Genomic DNA, 19,627 nt, shown 5'->3' on the forward strand with positions numbered 1-19,627 from the left:
CAGGATTCCAGCTAATGAAAAACTTCAACGAATAATCTTTCCACAACATGGGGAGAACCACTTTTACATTCAATATCTGTTCCGAAAAGCTTTTTAATTTTTGTAATTTTTTGTCATTTTTGTCATTTTGGTCATTTTGGTCATTTTGGTCATTTTTGTCATTTTTGTCATTTTTGTCTTTTTTGTCATTTTTGTCATTTTTGTCATTTTTGTCATGTTTGTCATTTTTGTCATTTTTGTCATTTTTGTCATTTTTGTCATTTTTGTCATTTTTGTCATTTTTGTCATTTTTGTCATTTTTGTCATTTTTGTCATTTTTGTCATTTTTGTCATTTTTGTCATTTTTGTCATTTTTGTCATTTTTGTCATTTTTGTCATTTTTGTCATTTTTGTCATTTTTGTCATTTTTGTCATTTTTGTCATTTTTGTCATTTTTGTCATTTTTGTCATTTTTGTCATTTTTGTCATTTTTGTCATTTTTGTCATTTTTGTCATTTTTGTCATTTTTGTCATTTTGTCATTTTTGTCATTTTTGTCATTTTTGTCATTTTTGTCATTTTTGTCATTTTTATCATTTTTTTTCATTTTTGTCATTTTTGTCATTTTCGTCATTTTTGTCATTTTTGTCATTTTTGTCATTTTTGTCATTTTTGTCATTTTTGTCATTTTTGTCATTTTTGTCATTTTTGTCATTTTTGTCATTTTTGTCATTTTTGTCATTTTTGTCATTTTTGTCATTTTTGTCATTTTTGTCATTTTTGTCATTTTTGTCATTTTTGTCATTTTTGTCATTTTTGTCATTTTTGTCATTTTTGTCATTTTTGTCATTTTTGTCATTTTTGTCATTTTTGTCATTTTTGTCATTTTCGCATTTTTGTCATTTTTGTCATTTTTGTCATTTTTGTCATTTTTGTCATTTTTGTCATTTTTGTCATTTTTGTCATTTTTGTCATTTTTGTCATTTTTGTCATTTTTGTCATTTTTGTCATTTTTGTCATTTTTGTCATTTTTGTCATTTTTGTCATTTTTGTCATTTTTGTCATTTTTGTCATTTTTGTCATTTTTGTCATTTTTGTCATTTTTGTCATTTTTGTCATTTTTGTCATTTTTGTCATTTTTGTCATTTTTGTCATTTTTGTCATTTTTGTCATTTTTGTCATTTTTGTCATTTTTGTCATTTTTGTCATTTTTGTCATTTTTGTTATTTTTGTCATTTTTGTCATTTTTGTCATTTTTGACATTTTTGTCATTTTTGTCATTTTTGTCATTTTTGTCATTTTTGTCATTTTTGTCATTTTTGTCATTTTTGTCATTTTTGTCATTTTTGTCATTTTTGTCATTTTTGTCATTTTTGTCATTTTTGTCATTTTTGTCATTTTTGTCATTTTTGTCATTTTTGTCATTTTTGTCATTTTTGTCATTTTTGTCATTTTTGTCATTTTTGTCATTTTTGTCATTTTTGTCATTTTTGTCATTTTTGTCATTTTTGTCATTTTTGTCATTTTTGTCATTTTTGTCATTTTTGTCATTTTTGTCATTTTTGTCATTTTTGTCATTTTTGTCATTTTTGTCATTTTTGTCATTTTTGTCATTTTTGTCATTTTTGTCATTTTTGTCATTTTTGTCATTTTTGTCATTTTTGTCATTTTTGTCATTTTTGTCATTTTTGTCATTTTTGTCATTTTTGTCATTTTTGTCATTTTTGTCATTTTTGTCATTTTTGTCATTTTTGTCATTTTTGTCATTTTTGTCATTTTTGTCATTTTTGTCATTTTTGTCATTTTTGTCATTTTTGTCATTTTTGTCATTTTTGTCATTTTTGTCATTTTTGTCATTTTTTGTCATTTTTGTCATTTTTGTCATTTTTGTCATTTTTGTCATTTTTGTCATTTTTGTCATTTTTGTCATTTTTGTCATTTTTGTCATTTTTGTCATTTTTGTCATTTTTGTCATTTTTGTCATTTTTGTCATTTTTGTCATTTTTGTCATTTTTGTCATTTTTGTCATTTTTGTCATTTTTGTCATTTTTGTCATTAATGTCATTTTTGTCATTTTTGTCATTTTTGTCATTTTTGTCATTTTTGTCATTTTTGTCATTTTTGTCATTTTTGTCATTTTTGTCATTTTTGTCATTTTTGTCATTTTTGTCATTTTTGTCATTTTTGTCATTTTTGTCATTTTTGTCATTTTGTCATTTTTGTCATTTTTGTCATTTTTGTCATTTTCGTCATTTTTGTCATTTTTGTCATTTTTGTCATTTTTATCATTTTTGTGATTTTTGTCATTTTTGTCATTTTTGTCATTTTTGTAATTTTTGTCATTTTTGTCATTTTTGTCATTTTTGTCATTTTTGTCATTTTTGTCATTTTTGTCATTTTTGTCATTTTTGTCATTTTTGTCATTTTTGTCATTTTTGTCATTTTTGTCATTTTTGTCATTTTTGTCATTTTTGTCATTTTTGTCATTTTTGTCATTTTTGTCATTTTTGTCATTTTTGTCATTTTTGTCATTTTTGTCATTTTTGTCATTTTTGTCATTTTTGTCATTTTTGTCATTTTTGTCATTTTTGTCATTTTTGTCATTTTTGTCATTTTTGTCATTTTTGTCATTTTTGTCATTTTTGTCATTTTTGTCATTTTTGTCATTTTTGTCATTTTTGTCATTTTTGTCATTTTTGTCATTTTTGTCATTTTTGTCATTTTTGTCATTTTTGTCATTTTTGTCATTTTTGTCATTTTTGTCATTTTTGTCATTTTTGTCATTTTTGTCATTTTTGTCATTTTTGTCATTTTTGTCATTTTTGTCATTTTTGTCATTTTTGTCATTTTTGTCATTTTTGTCATTTTTGTCATTTTTGTCATTTTTGTCATTTTTGTCATTTTTGTCATTTTTGTCATTTTTGTCATTTTTGTCATTTTTGTCATTTTTGTCATTTTTGTCATTTTTGTCATTTTTGTCATTTTTGTCATTTTTGTCATTTTTGTCATTTTTGTCATTTTTGTCATTTTTGTCATTTTTGTCATTTTTGTCATTTTTGTCATTTTTGTCATTTTTGTCATTTTTGTCATTTTTGTCATTTTTGTCATTTTTGTCATTTTTAGATTTTCTTCATTGTTTTTTTTTTTCAAATGAAGTGAGAATTGAATAGTTCAACGATATTTCAAATGTCAATGCTAAGGCAGTTCGCTGAAAAACATTTACCAAAACATGTGCTAGAAATCCTGAATGGATGCAACAATTGGAAGCTTCAATTTAACGTCAACCAGTTATGCATTTTGATTCCAAAAAAGTTTCAGTGAAAAAAAAACCCAGAGTACCTTCGGTCACGAAACATGTCGATTCGAATAAAAGCGAAAAGAAGCAAATCTATATGTATATTAGTTTTTGGAGCATTGTCTGTAGTGCACTTCGACAAATTGCATCGCGTGAATTTTCAACTTTCACCGGTTGTGGTTATTTTGATTTCTCTTTTTTTTATGCTTTCCATGATGATGTTTCAAGTTTTGGGTATCTGATTGTTTTTTGCTCGCTTTTTTTGGAAGGAATAATTTTTCCCAAACCTTTCATGTTCAGAAAATTTGCTAGACGGAAAAAGAAATATTATGAAAAAAATTTAAAAATTAATTTCGTGTCCAAAAGATAAAAAATCCTTGTAATTTTTTAATGCAGCTACCTTAGCATGGAAATCCATTTTTTTTTTTTCATCCGAAACCTTCCATATTTTTTTAACGGGGAGTGAAATGTGAAGACTAGTGGCCAATCGATAAGGAAGGACGGCAGAATTGAAGCGGAAAGCAAATTGAAACTATCGCATGACATAAAGTTGTCGTCAGCAATTGAATGAATTTTCCTCTCATTGTATGACAAAATGAATAAAATCGAGGAGATGGAAAAAAATAAATATTTTTTCATTAAAAAAAGCTGAAAAAATTGAAAAATAATCTTTGAATTCACAAATTTAGGATCGTAAAAAATCTGAGCTTAGAAACATCAAAATTCGGCATTTGATATTTCAAAACTCGCTGGACCAAATTGAACTGATTGAATGTCGTTGAGTTACCGAAAGATTTGTGAACAATTTTTTAGATAAAAGTTTTGCTATAAAATTAAAAAAATTGATTTGTGCTTCTAAGAGTAGCACATTCGTGGTAAGTTAAAAAGCGAAAATCTCGTATTTTGTCTGCAATTAATCCTATATCGAACACTTCACCCTTGTCGCTTACTCCAGTCTCAATTAAAAAGAAGAAGGGTCCCATTTTCTTTGTTTTTTAAGAACCAAATTTAAATTTTATCGGATTAAAACAATCAGAAAAAAAAACAATTCTGTCCTCCACTTTCCCTACCCTGGAAGCTGTAATTTATCTCCGGATTTCAAGTTGACAGATTTAAACAATCCTAGGAATTTCGGAAAAGAGAGCACTCAAACACCGATCGAGATAGACAATCGGCCAATGTCGGGGTAATCAATCTTCGAGTTGCCTTCAGGGGGCAAACAATCCATCATTCCATTGAGGCTTTGTGAGAATTCCATCCATCCATCCAAAGCGTATGAAAGCATGCCACCGGTGCCAGAGGTACATAATCACAAGTTTTCCCCATTCAGCGCACGGGGCAACGAGCAATGAATGGAAAAGGTTGACGAATTCTGCCCCGGAATTAGCTTACGGACAGAGGCGAGATTTGCCTCAGTCGGTTTATGGCATAATATTAGAATACCAATTTCGAACAACTTCAAAGCCGTCAACATGAATCAAATATTTCAAAGTTGGGCAAACATGTTGTAGTACATTCTGGAGCAAAACACAATTCAAGTTTTGATAAATTACTGAAAGCTTTTTGTATTTTGTTTTTTGAAAATTTAGGGTCATTTAATCATTTTAAAATTAAACAATGAAAATTGATTCCATTTTTTTCATTTAATCTAAAAGAATTTTCAATTTTTTGTGCATTTTTTTGAAGATCATAACATAACATTTATTTTTTGTAGGAAATTGTTACGCATTCTTTCGTAAGAAATTTTCCATCTTCATTATGTTTTTAACGACAGCGTTAACGGTTTTACCATTAACTGCACCGAACCCTTGGTGTAACCATGCGTAAAATGGAGATTAATTAAAAGGAAAAAAGAGCCAATTTTTGTCGCGAAGCGTTCCACAGATTTTGGGATAGAATTCCCGAAAGGATTAACTGCCGTATACCAAGAATGTGAAAAGGAAAGAATTACAAACCCGCTAGGATTTCCTTTCCCTTGATGCTTCTGAAAGCGAGGAAATCTTTACAGTGTAGTTAATTTTAAATTGGTAAAGGCTGGGGAAAAAATGAAGCAAAATCGACCTTTTCCGGCAGGGTTGATTGATTCGCTCAATTAATCGGTTTTGACTTTTCTTCATTCAAACTTTAGGAGAAAGAGCTGATGGTGAAATTCAACGATGACTTTAGTGATTTTAAGACGAAAATTTATAGCACAAAGTCTCCGAAAGACATCATCATCCTGAAAAACAACAAGAAGACAAAATAATCCAATTCTTAAAAGACATAGATTTGTTTAAATTTTTGTGAATATTTGTAGTAGGTTAAGATAGTTTAAAACGTGTGTATGTATTGTGTTTTTGTTCGTTTTAAATCTTAAAGTGAAGACGTGGAAGACTTACTTTATTAAGTAAAATGCGTCTAAAAACATAAAAAAGCCTCCAAAATACAGACAAAAATCCCTAAAACAACATGTGCAGTTTTTCCGTGAAAAAAGATCACTTATTTCCAAACAGATTTATTTTGTTCAACGCTAGAAGCTATGTTTTGGCTCTGTTCCCGCAGGATTTGATTTTATTTTTTAATGGATATTTCTTTTGGCATCACAATTTTCAACTCGCGGGACAATGGTAGGTATTTTGAATCTTTTCCAAGCAAAAAAAATATGCCGGTGGCTCTGCAGCTGAAATCAGAACGACAAGGAAAAAATGTTTGCACACGTTAGGGGCAGCAGGAACAGAGAAGTTCAAGAGGGAGATAATTTAAAAAAAAAACTGCTGCAAGATAGGTATGCAAACGATATCCAGTTGATTTCGATTGCAAGTTTTCATTCTATTTTATGCTAAAAAAATTAAATTATTAATGCAAGCCTACGTTGTACTTAATCAAAAGATGCTGTTAATCAAACACCTACTGAGTGCATACTACTTAAAATATATTCTGGATCTTAAATGTTTTTGATTGGGGAATTCTGTAACCCTCTTTATAATGATTGTTCAGACTTATTTCACAGCATTTTTTCCTGATTATTAATCGCGGTATAAAAAAATCTTTTTACTTGGCGATTTCAATACAAATTTTTTGGACAAACAATCTATAAAAACTAGAAATATTTGATACATTCTAACCTTACATTATGCCACCAGTTTGGGAATCGAACCCTCATTCTTTCATAGTAATGGATGTTCCTAACTGGACCTTATAACCACCACTGACTATTCAAGTAGTTATAGATTAAATCAAATCGATTTTCCAGCATTATCTTGTCATGACCTCATATTCGCTTCTTAAAATATAAATATAGTAATACCATTTCTTCAGAGACTACAACAGAACTAATATACATCTTCTGAACAGGGAAGTTTATTGAATTGATTGGGATTAATTTTTCATGTTGACTACACAATTTTTTAAACAGATTACCTCAATCTGACTTTGAACAACCTTTTTGAAATATCCTCCAAGAAAATTTTCTTCCTCTCGAGGTCATTACTCATGCTTTGGCGTTTCTATTGCCCAAGTTATTGTAAACAGAAATTGAGCATTCAATCAGTGGAAAATATCTCGTAGTAATGAGCATTTCAAACTTTACAAAATTACTCATTATCTATTCAAGAGTTAGTATTCTTGTAAAAACTGCAAAGAAAAGATCCTATGAAAGATTTCTTGATTCAAAACTATCCTTAAAAATTCTGTGGCAAAGATTAAGGAAATCTCAATTAAATAAGCAAATCTACTGAACAACCTTTTAACAATTTTTCAGCCGAAGAGATGAACGAAACTTCTTAAAATTCTTTTAATCCTAATGACAACATTGATTTGATGGGCTTACAATCAAGTTGGAATTGTTTTTCATATCATTCACGAAAAGATGTCATTTTAAGTGTTTCTAAAATAGATTCGAATGCTGTTGGGTTGGAAGATATTCCTTTGATATTGATCAAAACAAAAAATTGCTTAGCATCATACAACCTTTAACCTATCTTCTCAATAAAATTATAACAACGAATAAATATCCAAGTAGTTGGAAAAAATCGAAAACCTTTCCAATTAAAAAAATGAGGCAACATTGAATACTATTGAAATCTGGCGTCCAATTAGTTCCCGTCCAATCAATTAGTTTTTGAAAAAGTTTTAAAGAAACTAATCAGAAGTTATCTAATCGAAAATAAGCTGATTAGTGATTCTCAATCTAGATACCGTAAAAATCACAGCATTAAAGCCGCAATGATAAGCGTGTTTGATGACAGAAGCATTGAAGTTGATGAGTCGACGTTGATCGGCCATTCTTATTTAATTGGATTTTTTCAAAGCAAAGTTCTACACTCAAAAGGTTATCAAATAATTTGGGGGTTTTAATTTCTGCGATTAAATTTAAAAAGAATATATCTATCTGATCGATTCCAGTCATTTTTTATAACCAACTGTACTCATCACTCTCGCCAATTACATCAGGTGTGCCCAAAGGTTCAATACTGGGTTCATTTTTTTCACATTGTATATCAATGACCTACCAAATATTTTAAATCATTGCAAAATTCACATTTTTGCCGATAATTTTCAACTCTATTTTGAATGTTCTAATCTTTGCGAAGAAACAATCAATGTTCAGTTGAATCTTGACATGCAGCATATCTATGGTTGGTTTTAAAATTAAGTCAAATTTTAACTGAGGTGCACATGTTATGCAACAATGTGGTAAAATATGTAGGGGGAAGTCGTCTATGACCGGACACCTCCTATGGCCGGACAACATTGATTTTTCGAAAACGCAATATCCTAAAAATGTTTTAACACCATGAAAATAAAGAAAATAGAAGCCTAATATGGTGTTAGAAATATGGTAATCCAATCTGAAAAGGTAAACCAATTATAGGCTTTGAAAGCTTTCGCCTAGTAGTTCGGCGAGGATCGCCCAAACTTTACATTTATATTGTGATCAGTTTTTACGGTTTGTCAAATGTGAATTGCACATAAACGTCATCGTTGGTTGGTTATCTTTCGACTTCAGCAGGTGTAAGATAACAAATCGGAAGCCCAAAGAAAATATTAGGAAAATAAAAAAAAATGCGATTTCTCTATGACCGGACACCATATTGTTGTCTATGACCGGACAAGAAAATATTCAAAATTATAAATGATTTCAACTTGAAACTTTCATTATTTTATCTCTATAGCACCCTCAAATGGTTCGCTGAAGATACGGATTCAATAACCAAACTATTTTGATCCTCTGATAAACTTTAAATTTTGCTGTCCGGTCATAGAGAACTTTTCTCTAGTTTTTTTCGAAACAAATGTACATTCTGGTTTGTCTAAAAAACTTTTATGAATGGCTTCATAGAATGTTCAATATTGGAAAACACGTACTCACAAGACCTAAGCAAGTGATTTCAGTCATTTTGCTACGTTTATGTGCCATTGGGGACAACTTTGGGGATGAAATTCGTAGTGTCCGGCCATAGACGACACTTTTGGAAATGAGTGAAAACTAACATAAAATGATTTCCCTCACCACATGAATTTGTTGTAAATTAATTTTTTTCTAATATTGTTTAGTGATCATAATATTGATACTCTTCAAATCAGTAGAGGAACCAATATTTACAAAAAAATGTTTTTGAAGTTATTGCTTAAAAACCTTAAGTGTCCGGTAGTAGACAACTTCCCCCTATGTACCTCGATAAAAGCTCTAAAACAATATAAACTTTCTCTATACAGAATTAGTTCTAAAACTTTTCAAAAGTCTTATATTTCCACATTTTATATTTTGATTAAATTTTCTGCGTAAGATAGATCAACTATCACACTATTATGTCACAAAATTTGAGCTTTCTATAGTTTGTGTGGCCTGAGATACAGAAGTTCTTCGAAAATCGGACTTTTTGGACTTTAACCATTGGATTTGCAATATGATTGGCAGCACTGCCCGAGTGAGGTTGATTTGATAGTTCGCTGGTGGAATTTTTAAAATATTAATTGTAAAATGGCTTTGAAAAGTCTTGAAGGTTGTTGATCAAATTGTAGTGAAGTGCTTCTTCCGTTTGTGATCTAGAGAAAGTTTTTTTCTCGAAAAATAGCATAAAAAGGTGCTTTTATTTTGAGCTTGGCAGATGGGGGCTAGAACTTAGCCCTCCGGACCAACACGGGAGTGCTGTATTAGAAGATGAGCCGGGCCTTGTAGGATGTGATCCAGATTATACCGAAGCTAAGTGCATTTTTTCCCTTGAATCGCATTTTTTAATGTTAATTTTTCTTTATTGAGAATGTTTATTCTAAAAGTTGTTAACTCATAACCTATATTTTAGTTTCGTGAAATATTTCTCTAGAAAATTGAAACCTAGCAAACTACATACGAACTTGCGTGCAAGTAGAGCTAAAACAAAAGCTCAGCTTTCGAAAGCATCTTATATCTGAGCATACTATTTAAGAAGCTTTTTCAATTCACGAAGCTTCACTCGTTACACATCAGAAAACAATTTTTTCTGGAGTTAGTTGAAGAAGTTTTGAACATTGGCATCGAGGAAGAAATTCTGAAAATTTCTTCGAAAATACGTTGAAGCAAATTCACGAGTGGTTGAAATTGAGAACCAGAAGAAAGTGTAGGTTTATTGAAACAATTGTGTCTACGATATTGATTTTAACTAGTGCTATAACTGAGAGGCTTGTACTACACCTCAGGCAGATGAAGTAAGGACAATCCAAATTCGAAGGAAGGCTGCTGAATGAAATGAGTGGTTTGTTTTTATTAATTTTGATTGAACTATTAATCATAAAATCATACAACAAAGGAATCGAGTTATTTACGGGAATCGCACATAAAAGGTTTCGTCAAGAAATATTTCACCAAATTTTCACGAAAACTTGTATACAACTTTTAGATGGAAAAAGCTTTTATAATGACCTATCCATGTTCTCAAATCCAGAAGCTTCAGAACGAAAGTTAAAAAAATTAGACTAAGATTTTTTCATTTATTCAACTTGATTTATTTTAGATTTGAAAATGAGATGGCGCTGTCTCACATAATTTTGATTTCATTCATTCAACCGTTCATCGTTCTCAATTAGTTTTTGAATATTGTACATATACAGCAGCATCTTTTTTGCTTTAAGAAATAAGAAAGGAAGGCTTACGATCAATAAATTCATAATTATTTTTCAGTTTTAAAACGTAATAGTCGTATGAGCCGTTTCAAATAAATTAGTTATAAAAAAAACGTAATAGTTTCAATAGGAATCTTAGGAGTCTAGAAAGTGTTTAGAGGAAATAAAATTTTAGAGGTTCACGCGAATTTATGATATTATGAACTAGAAAGAATTTCAACACAGTCGTTTGTGTTATATGTTATCACCTGTGCCGAATTTCGAATCTCTTGAGCTGACGTAGGACCTCATTTTGTGATAGTAGCGTGTTAAAGGACTAAATTCAAAAAAATATCAACAGATAGATTGAAAGATCATCGTCAATATTAGCCTCGTAGTAGGAAGAAATTCAAATTTAGCTTAGGGAACTGCGCGTTTCTGTTTTGAAAGTTTTGCATTTAACTTAGTGATTTTTTTTTTAATCCAACGGAATATTTAAAATAAATTACGTTTGTTTCACGAACTTTGACAAACCGAAGTTTTCGGTAATCGAACTTGTCCAAGCCGTGTTTGATTAGCGGTTAAGGTAGTGAGAACTGTTTCCAAATCGATTTTGTCGTAGCTAATGTTATTATAAATTTGTCACTTAACTCTTTTTTTCATCTTAATGATTTTAACAGAAGAAATAAAAATGAAAGTATTTCAATTCTTACTGAAGAAGTTTGTTTTCACGGTTTATCGATTATCAAATAATTTAATCAAGTCTTATATGGAATACATTTGTAGGTTAATGGTATAACAGTTAATAACACAAGCAGAACCCATTAAGGGGTATTCGGGAATAGATGTATTTTAAGGAGTTTAGCAAGTATTACTGTAAATTATAAAAGTGTAGAACACAAGTTACCTGATACACGAACTATCAAGAAACAAAATATTTCGAATGAAGTAATAATGGTTTTAAGTAAATAACAGTCGAAATAATTTTTATTACTGTGAGTTGATCCAATTCAGTCATTGAAAGATTAGACATGAGAAAGTTTGCTCGTGATAAGGGATATTTGAAAGTATTAAAAACACAAAAAAGGGTTGTAATAATCTAAGGTTCAATTTGTACCAGATAACAAATTTTCCCCAAGATACGAAAATAGGACTGACAAATTAGATCGCACTGGTCAAAAGTGTTCCCTGATGTATCCCTTCACCAACACTCCAAACCCAAATTATTTGCTAGGATGCAGAGGTGACCTCGGTCCTAAAGCGCAAATTTATGTCTTTCATCCCTTTCTCTATTTTTCCTAACTATCCATTGACTACTAGGACGTGGCCGGCGCCGTTATTGATGTTCAAAGAGAGAGCATGAACTTTGTACATTGAGAATGAGTTTTTAATCCCAAGAACCATTCTTTTGACCCTTGTACAAAATTGATGGCCTCGGTCAATCACGGAGTAGCAACCATTGGCGATGTGGATTTTTTTCTACTGAGCCACGCCTGCGATCATGGTTTTCGAAATGCATTTATTTAAAAAAATTATAGACTAACAACGATATCATGAATTGACAATGAAAAGAAAAAACTGTAAGTGAAAATCATATTATAAAAATTTATAATGGAGCATTTCGGATTCAATGATTCAGGTGGATGTGAGTAGTCAATCAAGCTAAGCTAAGCTTTAACCATTGGATTTGCAATATCTCAGAAACTACGTTACGCATTTCATTGAAATTTTGCAGAGAGATTGTTGAAACATTAAGTAAGCATGTCTGAAGTTTTTGAAAAGTTCTAGCGAAGAGATCAAAAGTTACGCGAGGTACAATATTTCAAGCATGAACCAAAAAATGCAATTTCTATAGAATTTTGGACGAATGTTTCCATAAGGAAATCATATCTCATGTTCTACAGCCAGTAAATCTAATTGTACCAAAAATTCGAAGTAATATCGTGAGATTCTGACTTCAAAACACAAATGGATCATTTATTCTATTTTTTCTTTTCTTTATTGCTTTTGGCAGACATTTTTTGACTGATTTGTGGATGGAAAACATATTGTTCTCATGAATCGTCCAAATTTCTATAGAAATCGCATTTTTTGGTTCATGCCCTCGCGTAACTTTTGATCCCACCGATAGAATTTTTCAAAAACTTCAGACATGCTAACTTAATGTTTCAACAATCACTCCGCAAAATTTTAATAAAATGTGTTGCGTAATTTCTGAGATATTGAAGTTTGAATGGTAAGAGTCCAAAAAGTCCAATTTTCGTAGAACTTCTGTATCTCAGGCCACACAAAGAAAGCTCAAATTTTGTGACATAATAGTGTGATAGTTGATCTATCTTACGCTGAAAATTTGATCATAAAATATCATCAGAGTAAAAAGTTATGGATGTTCAAAGTCGAAGTGACAGTTCGCGTTCTTCCAATTTCTATACAATTATGAACGGTAGTACATTTGAGACTTATGTTGTTTATTTTTGTTCAATTTGATTCAAACCAAACAATCTCAATATCTACATACATATATGATAAGCTAGTTAAACGAAGAAGTTTGTACTTATTTTCAAATTTTTTATAGAATGCGAATTATTCAAACCAAAGACTTTCAAAACAAGCGAAAACAAGAGATTTTTGTCACGAAAACTCTGGCTTTTTTATCACTGGACCTGATTCTTCCCAAACATGATAGTTTCTTCTACAAAACTACCGGCAAAAAAATCTTTAAGATGGAACCCTTGACTGAATCTAATCTTTTTTACCACTCAAACCATAATAAATTTTCGATAAATTAACACGTTTGGTGACGTTTCGATTTCAAAATAATGGATTCAGAAGGTAACTGTGCACAATCATTTCGTTTGCATTGGAAACGCGTATATTATGAATTAAAAAAAATGTCACGACCGATTACACTTAAGGGGGGGGGGGGGGAGGGTCTAACACTTTCAAAAAATCATTTTTTATTTTCTTATTGCAAAACATTTCAAGAATGTTATCGTGCATTGGGCGAAGGGACTTAACGGATAGAAGTTTGAATTCGTTATGTTCATATTGACATTCAAAATAATCGCTTCCGTTAAACTTTAATATGCTTGAAATGACAGGAAATCGCATAATAACTCTACAACATGGAATATAGGTATTGGATAAAATGGCTCAACAAACAAAATTCGAATTTCATTATTTGACGCCATCTTGAGAGACAAGATGATGTCTTCTGCTTAACTTCCAAATACTGTATATTACTAAAAATTGCGATGAACCCCTATAATGTCAGTATAGAGTGAAATTACACAAAAACTGGAAGTCGAATTTTGCTGTCTTGCAAAAACACTGAAATAAAATTTACAAAAATATGAAAAAAATCAAGACAAACGTGTAAAAATTCTAAAAAAATATGAAAAAACTTGTTAAAACTATGCAAAAATATAACAAAACTATGATTAACATTTGACAATCAAATGATAGAAATCCGACAGAACTATGACAATTAAACTAAATTGAAAATTTGAAACATGTCATCAGAATATGAAATTTTTTCGACAAAAACATAGAAAATCATGACAAAAGAAAACGATAAAAATTTTACAAAGTTTTGATACAAATCTAACAATATAATTTGAAAAAATCGATAACAAAAACATAACAAAGATATAAGAAAAAAGCAATGAAAATTTTTCGTTCAAATGAAAACAATATGGTGAATATATAAAAAAAAAATAAAAACAAAATTTTAAATATGAGGAATATTTCTTATTTTATAATAATATGCGGCCAGATAATGGAAAATATAAAAAATCTTATAGAAACTTGACAAAAACATGAAAAGTGTCAGAAAAATTTGGCATAAATATGTTGCAGATTTAACATTATTATTAAAATTTAATAAAAATTCAGACAAAGAGAAACAAAAATATTATAAAATTATGTCAAGTCAAAAAAACATTACTAAAACATAAAAATTTGACAAAACTTGGGATAAAAAGGTTATGAAATTAAAAAACATAAGAATAACAAATAGCACAGAACAATAAAAATGACAAAAAAATGTCATTTTTTTACACTTTGTTTAGTTTTTAATTATAATTTTTAACAGCTTTTGTCAAAAAAAAAATGATGTGGTATGTATTTTAAATACATGTCATATTTTTGATATATTTTTTTTTTCATGTTTTCAACAATATTTGTAATTTGTTTTGTCAACTTATTATAGTTTTGCCATATTTGTCATGTTTTCATCCTTTTTGTCATATTATGTCATGATCAAGGTCGGAAATTTTTTTTCTTTTGTCACTTGGTGTTGAAACATCACGAGGGGAAAATAATAAAATCCAAATTTTCAATAAATTGGAACAAATTCCACAAAAGCTTGCTCACAACCTTATTTGCACAACATCGAAAAATCGAGTTATTTCAGATCGAAAACTGAAAAAATCTCGAATACAAAAGGTTATACAATTCCCATTCCCTACAGTTTGACTTTCGCTTTTGCAATTGTTTGAATGTATCCATTTGAGTTTATCCATTTTTTTTAAATACCTAAAACCTTATTTTCTCCCCTTCTGGAATTTTAGTATAATCAAAACGGGAGTGACAAAAAAAATGAAAATTTGTTTCTACCTTATTTAATCACATTAGTTAGGTTTTTTTTAATTTTTTGTTGGTCATATTTTTCTCATTTTTTTTAGTTTTGTCATGATTTCGTAATAGTTATGTAATATTTTTGTCACATTTTTTCAGTTAAAATTTTATGATATTTGTTATAATTTTTCCATATTCATCTTAATTTTTTGTCCAATTTGTAATATTTTTGACATAGTTTTGTAATATTTCTTGCATTTTAATTCCAAATTTTGTCATTTCTGTCATTGTTTAGTCATCGCTCTGTCATATTTTTATCCCTTTTGTAAGATGTTAGATTGTAAGAGTTTTGTTAAAATTTTGTCAGAGTTTTGTAAAATTTTCGAAGGATGGACAATTTGGTTTTCCGGTTTTAACGAATGGGTATTAGACGGTTCGAAAGATCTTGACGAGTCAAGAAAAAATTCACTATGGGATCAAAAAATGTACTTTGGGAGGAAAAAGATTTCAAGCGAATTATTTTGTTTCAGATGGTTTTTAAAGTCAGCTTTGTACTGATTTTCTACCGAACACATATTTTTTTGTTTCATCACTTTTTACTCCCACTTCGGTTTTTTTTTACCCTGTAGTGACTTTTACTCATATTGATAAGATCTTTTGGATCGTAATTTGAAAATCCGTGTACACCAGGAAACCGAATTTCAAACATTTTTGCTTTCTTTCTAGTTTTTATTTAAATTTTATTGTCAATTTTTATCATAACTTTGTCTTATTTTTAAGTCGTATTTGTCATATTTAAATAAAAAATTCAATATATTTTTGTCTTACTTTTACCCACTTTTCAGATTTTTCTCATGTTTTTGACATATTTTAATCACATTTGACAGATTTTTGTCATTTTTTTGTAATAATTGTCATTTTTTCCGATGAATTTTATGTTAATTAATATAAGTGTAAAATAAAAGATTGAATTGATAATTCATATGGTAATGCATAAATTTTGAATTTTTTTTTGTGGACCTTTGAAATTAGCTTATTGATGCATTTTTTTTTGTTTTACTTTTGTCTATTCCATTCTACAGATTTTTTTTGTCAATATGAGTAAAAGATTATGATTTCCAAGACAAATTTTCAAATTGAATTCAATGACAGTTGATTGAAAATTGCAAGTTTTGCTTGCTAGCATTTCATATAATTTCATGGAATGTATTTGTTGAAGTTCTGTTATCAAACGGGGGAATTAGCATTGCAAAGGAGCTTTTTTCAATTTTATCAATTTCATTCTCAGTCCGAAACGCTATGAAACGCTTTGAATATCTTTTTGAGCACCAATCAAGTTTATGATTTGATCACGTAAAATGTCGTGCAAAATCTAACGAATTTCATTCAAAGTAATCTTTTTTTTTAATCATTCACTACAACCTTGCAGCGGTCTTATCATAATTCTCTATAGATCATGTTCATAGTAGTATGAGAGAAAATTCTAATTTTGCCAAGTGCAATGAATCCTTTCCTTTTGTTCTTTAAATATTAGTAGCACTTGATGGTAACAAAAATTGTTACAGGATTGCCAGGAATACGTCGCTCACATTTCGATTGCCAAAATTGTTTTAGCACGTAGCCGAGCTGAACAAATCAAAGCAATTTCATATAAAAACCCGCAAAATCCGGGCATTTGGTTTCAAAATTGACAACTGAAAATTCGGGCAATATCCGAAATGTTTTTGTCAAAACCCATAAATTATCCATCAAAAATCAAGAAAAAATTTAAAAAACAAACTCATTGAAAGATTTAAGATCGGTTTTTAGCAGGGGGTTGGTAACCTGATTCTTCTTTCGAGCAAAAATTTCCATCGGAAGAGAGGTTTATGGTGTTTTCATCTCAAAGTAGTTCAAAGTTGAATAAGTCAAATTTTCAACCAATAAGGAACCAGAACCATTGTTGTGTAAGTGTGCAATGATTCATTATTCTCTAAGATTTGACATTAAGTCCGGTTCCTTGACAGCCAAATGTCAGGCTCGTTATGGGCCCACAAAATCGTAGGCCCGAAATTTTGATGGTTGTCAAATTCAATGACAAAGAATAAGGATGCCATCCCCCTGGTTTTTAAGCTTCCAAGAAACCAAAAATTTCGTTTTGATGGCATTAAAAAAACAATTTTCAACACAATTTGCTATACTTTTTTATTTGCCTAAAAAAGTAAATGAATCCAAGAAAATTCGGGTAACCTGGGCCGGGCCGGACAGTTTTCAAATTTTGTATCAAATATCCGAGCAAAGTTTGTTATTCGAGCCCGAGAAGACTTTATCTGACTGCAAGAGTCAAGAACTCATTCTGCACGTTTTTAAAGTGCAAAAAAGTTATATTTTTGGAAAAGAACCCGAGCAAGAAATTTTTTTTTTCTGACATTATATGTGAAGGATTTTTCAAGAAAGAATTATGCAACTGTCAACGTTAGGATAACTGTAACATTTAATAAGATTTTGCGAAAAAAAAATATTAGAACAAGATGATCGAATACAAATTTCAGCTCACACCCTCTCTTAGATTTTACTGGCCGATGGGATTCATTGGAACTAATCTTAACAAATTTTTCTTTTTTCAGATGAACTATAAAAGAGGCTCCCAGGAAATTGGTCAATAAACCAAACAAAAAAGTCCACTTCGGTTACGAATCAATTCATGAACTTTGGGATTCCAGTCACGCGCTTTTACACTTCAATAAAGTTTCTCGAGAGAGAGAAAATACACACCCAAAAATATCTTCCTCAACAGCGAGTGAGTTGAGAAAAAGTTGACTCTGGAGGACTCCGATTCTTCGGGGTGTGTGTTTGCACAAATTTCTTCGCCAAAATCACATATGAGGTAATCACTTACCGATAGTAGTTGAGCACCTGGGCAAACACCCCCGGGTGCCGGTCGAAGAAGTACTCGTTCAGGACCGGATCGTAATTGCCGAGGGCCTCGGTTAGCCGGCTCAGTCGGGTGGCCGGAATCTTTTTCAGCGTCGCCTTGTAGGTTTCGTGCCGAATTCCCCCGACGTTCAGCACCACCCGATTCTCCGAGTCCATGTTCATAAGATTCATTTTGGTTTGGTTTGGGGGAGGGTCTACTGATTTTTTCTCTTCTTGTGTTGCTTCTGCTGTAACGGTTTAGTTTCTTTTTTTTTTTTTAGCAAATGTGTACTCTCGGCTGTCGGTGTTGTTTGTGTTGTTTTATTGTTTCTGGTTGGAGTTAGCCCTTCCGAGTATGAGTGGCAATTTGTGCTCTGCTCCTGCTTTCTGGTACTGGTGTCCTGGAGATGCGTTGGACACTCTTTTTTTTTACGATCCTGGTGCTTTCGTGATTGCGCTTCTTCGTTTACTGGCGGTAACTTGCAGTCTTCACAAATGATGATGGCTATTCTACCAAGATTTTTGCTTCGAGATTTGAACACGTGCTTGACTCTGCTGGTGGCTCCAGAGATATAAAAAAAAAACTAACGGACCAGCAATGTTTTTTCTTTCTTTTTCTTTCCTGCTCGAATCGCTGCTGTGAGTGTATGATTTGTTTCTTTAGGGTCGTCGTTCAGTTGTCTTCGCTGTCGGCCTGATTTTGTTTCGTGGCTTTCTTCCTTTCTACCAGTTTTCTTGGGGCCGACCCTCTAGGGAGAAGCTTTGTTGATTAGATTTTTATGACGGCCTATTTCTGTTTACCTTCTGTTGTTGTTCCGCTATGTCGCATGTATTTAATCACGATCTCGTCTCCGGAGAATGTTCGATGGTCCCTTTTCCCAGTTTTTGCTGAGTCAAGAAATGAAACCCGGTGCATCAAGACTTTCGTTTTGAGATTTTTTTACTATCCTACGACTTTCTACGACCTTTTCCCTTCTCTCGAGCAGGTGTTGGAAGTTTGTCTCATCAGCCCCACAAAAAGTGATAAATCATTCAGTGGGGAAAAGATTCCTTCCAAGGTGGGTCCAGTTGATTTTTGTCACACGACAAACAGCCCGGGAAATTAAATTGCCTCCCTCTGCCTGTGCCAGTAGTCGCCGGATGATTAATTCGTTTGATTCCGCCAAACTCTGGACCAAGTTCAGACGCACCTGGCTAGGAAAACCTTACGGCTGGTCAGCATCCAACCTGGACGAAAAACCCTGGGCCAAAGTTTCACTTCCGGCGCGCCCTTTCCGGCATCCCACGACGACGTCAAAACGCTTCCTCATGTTGACCTTCCTCCGGGCATTTTCGTTGATTCCGAGAAAAGCTGCTGCCACTGAAACCGGACTCAATTTTTGCTGCAAAGACGCCGACGAAGACGTTGACGAAAGTCTGATTAACATTCTGGATGCGATTCGGTGGCCCCTTTTCTGCTGACGACGGTGTATTGTGGAAGTTTTGGATGCTGCCACTGACTGACTGACTGGATGAACGAATACAAGTTATTATTGCTGTTGCTTGCTGCCTGATTTCGGTTTTGGTATTGCTTAGCGTTGCTGTTTTCGGTTTTGGTGGGTTGACGCGTGTTCTTTCGTTGTTTTGTCGTCGACACGACGACGGTGATGAAGATTGCAGGAAGCGTAATCTGTGGAGGATGGGAGAAGAAAAAAAAACAAAAATAAGCTATCAGATAATGCGGTCACGCCTTATTGAATATTATCACTTCGCAGATAAAGCGGTGGGAATTGAATTTGGAAGGTGATATATTTATACTGAAATGTGTTTTTCAAACAAATGA

General features: G+C 31.4%; 2 protein-coding genes across 14 annotated transcripts in view; both read right to left on the reverse strand.

Moving 5' to 3' along the window:
- LOC129746877 (potassium voltage-gated channel protein Shaw) overlaps positions 1 to 19,627 on the reverse strand; it is a 470,858-nt gene that overhangs the window by 302,811 nt on the left and 148,420 nt on the right. The window lies entirely within an intron of this gene.
- Positions 1 to 19,627, reverse strand: part of LOC129746878 (potassium voltage-gated channel protein Shaw-like) — a 423,808-nt gene that overhangs the window by 86,798 nt on the left and 317,383 nt on the right. For both annotated transcript variants that reach the window (XR_008737394.1, XM_055740795.1), the window contains exon 2: positions 17,789 to 19,474. Coding sequence is in view for 1 of the 2 variants with exons in the window: in XM_055740795.1 (XP_055596770.1) it covers positions 17,789 to 17,997 (209 nt within the window). In the remaining variant the exon portion in view is untranslated. The remainder of the gene's footprint in view (positions 1 to 17,788; positions 19,475 to 19,627) is intronic.

The sequence above is a fragment of the Uranotaenia lowii genome, chromosome 2 (assembly GCF_029784155.1).
Source record: "Uranotaenia lowii strain MFRU-FL chromosome 2, ASM2978415v1, whole genome shotgun sequence".
NCBI lineage: Eukaryota > Metazoa > Arthropoda > Insecta > Diptera > Culicidae > Uranotaenia > Uranotaenia lowii.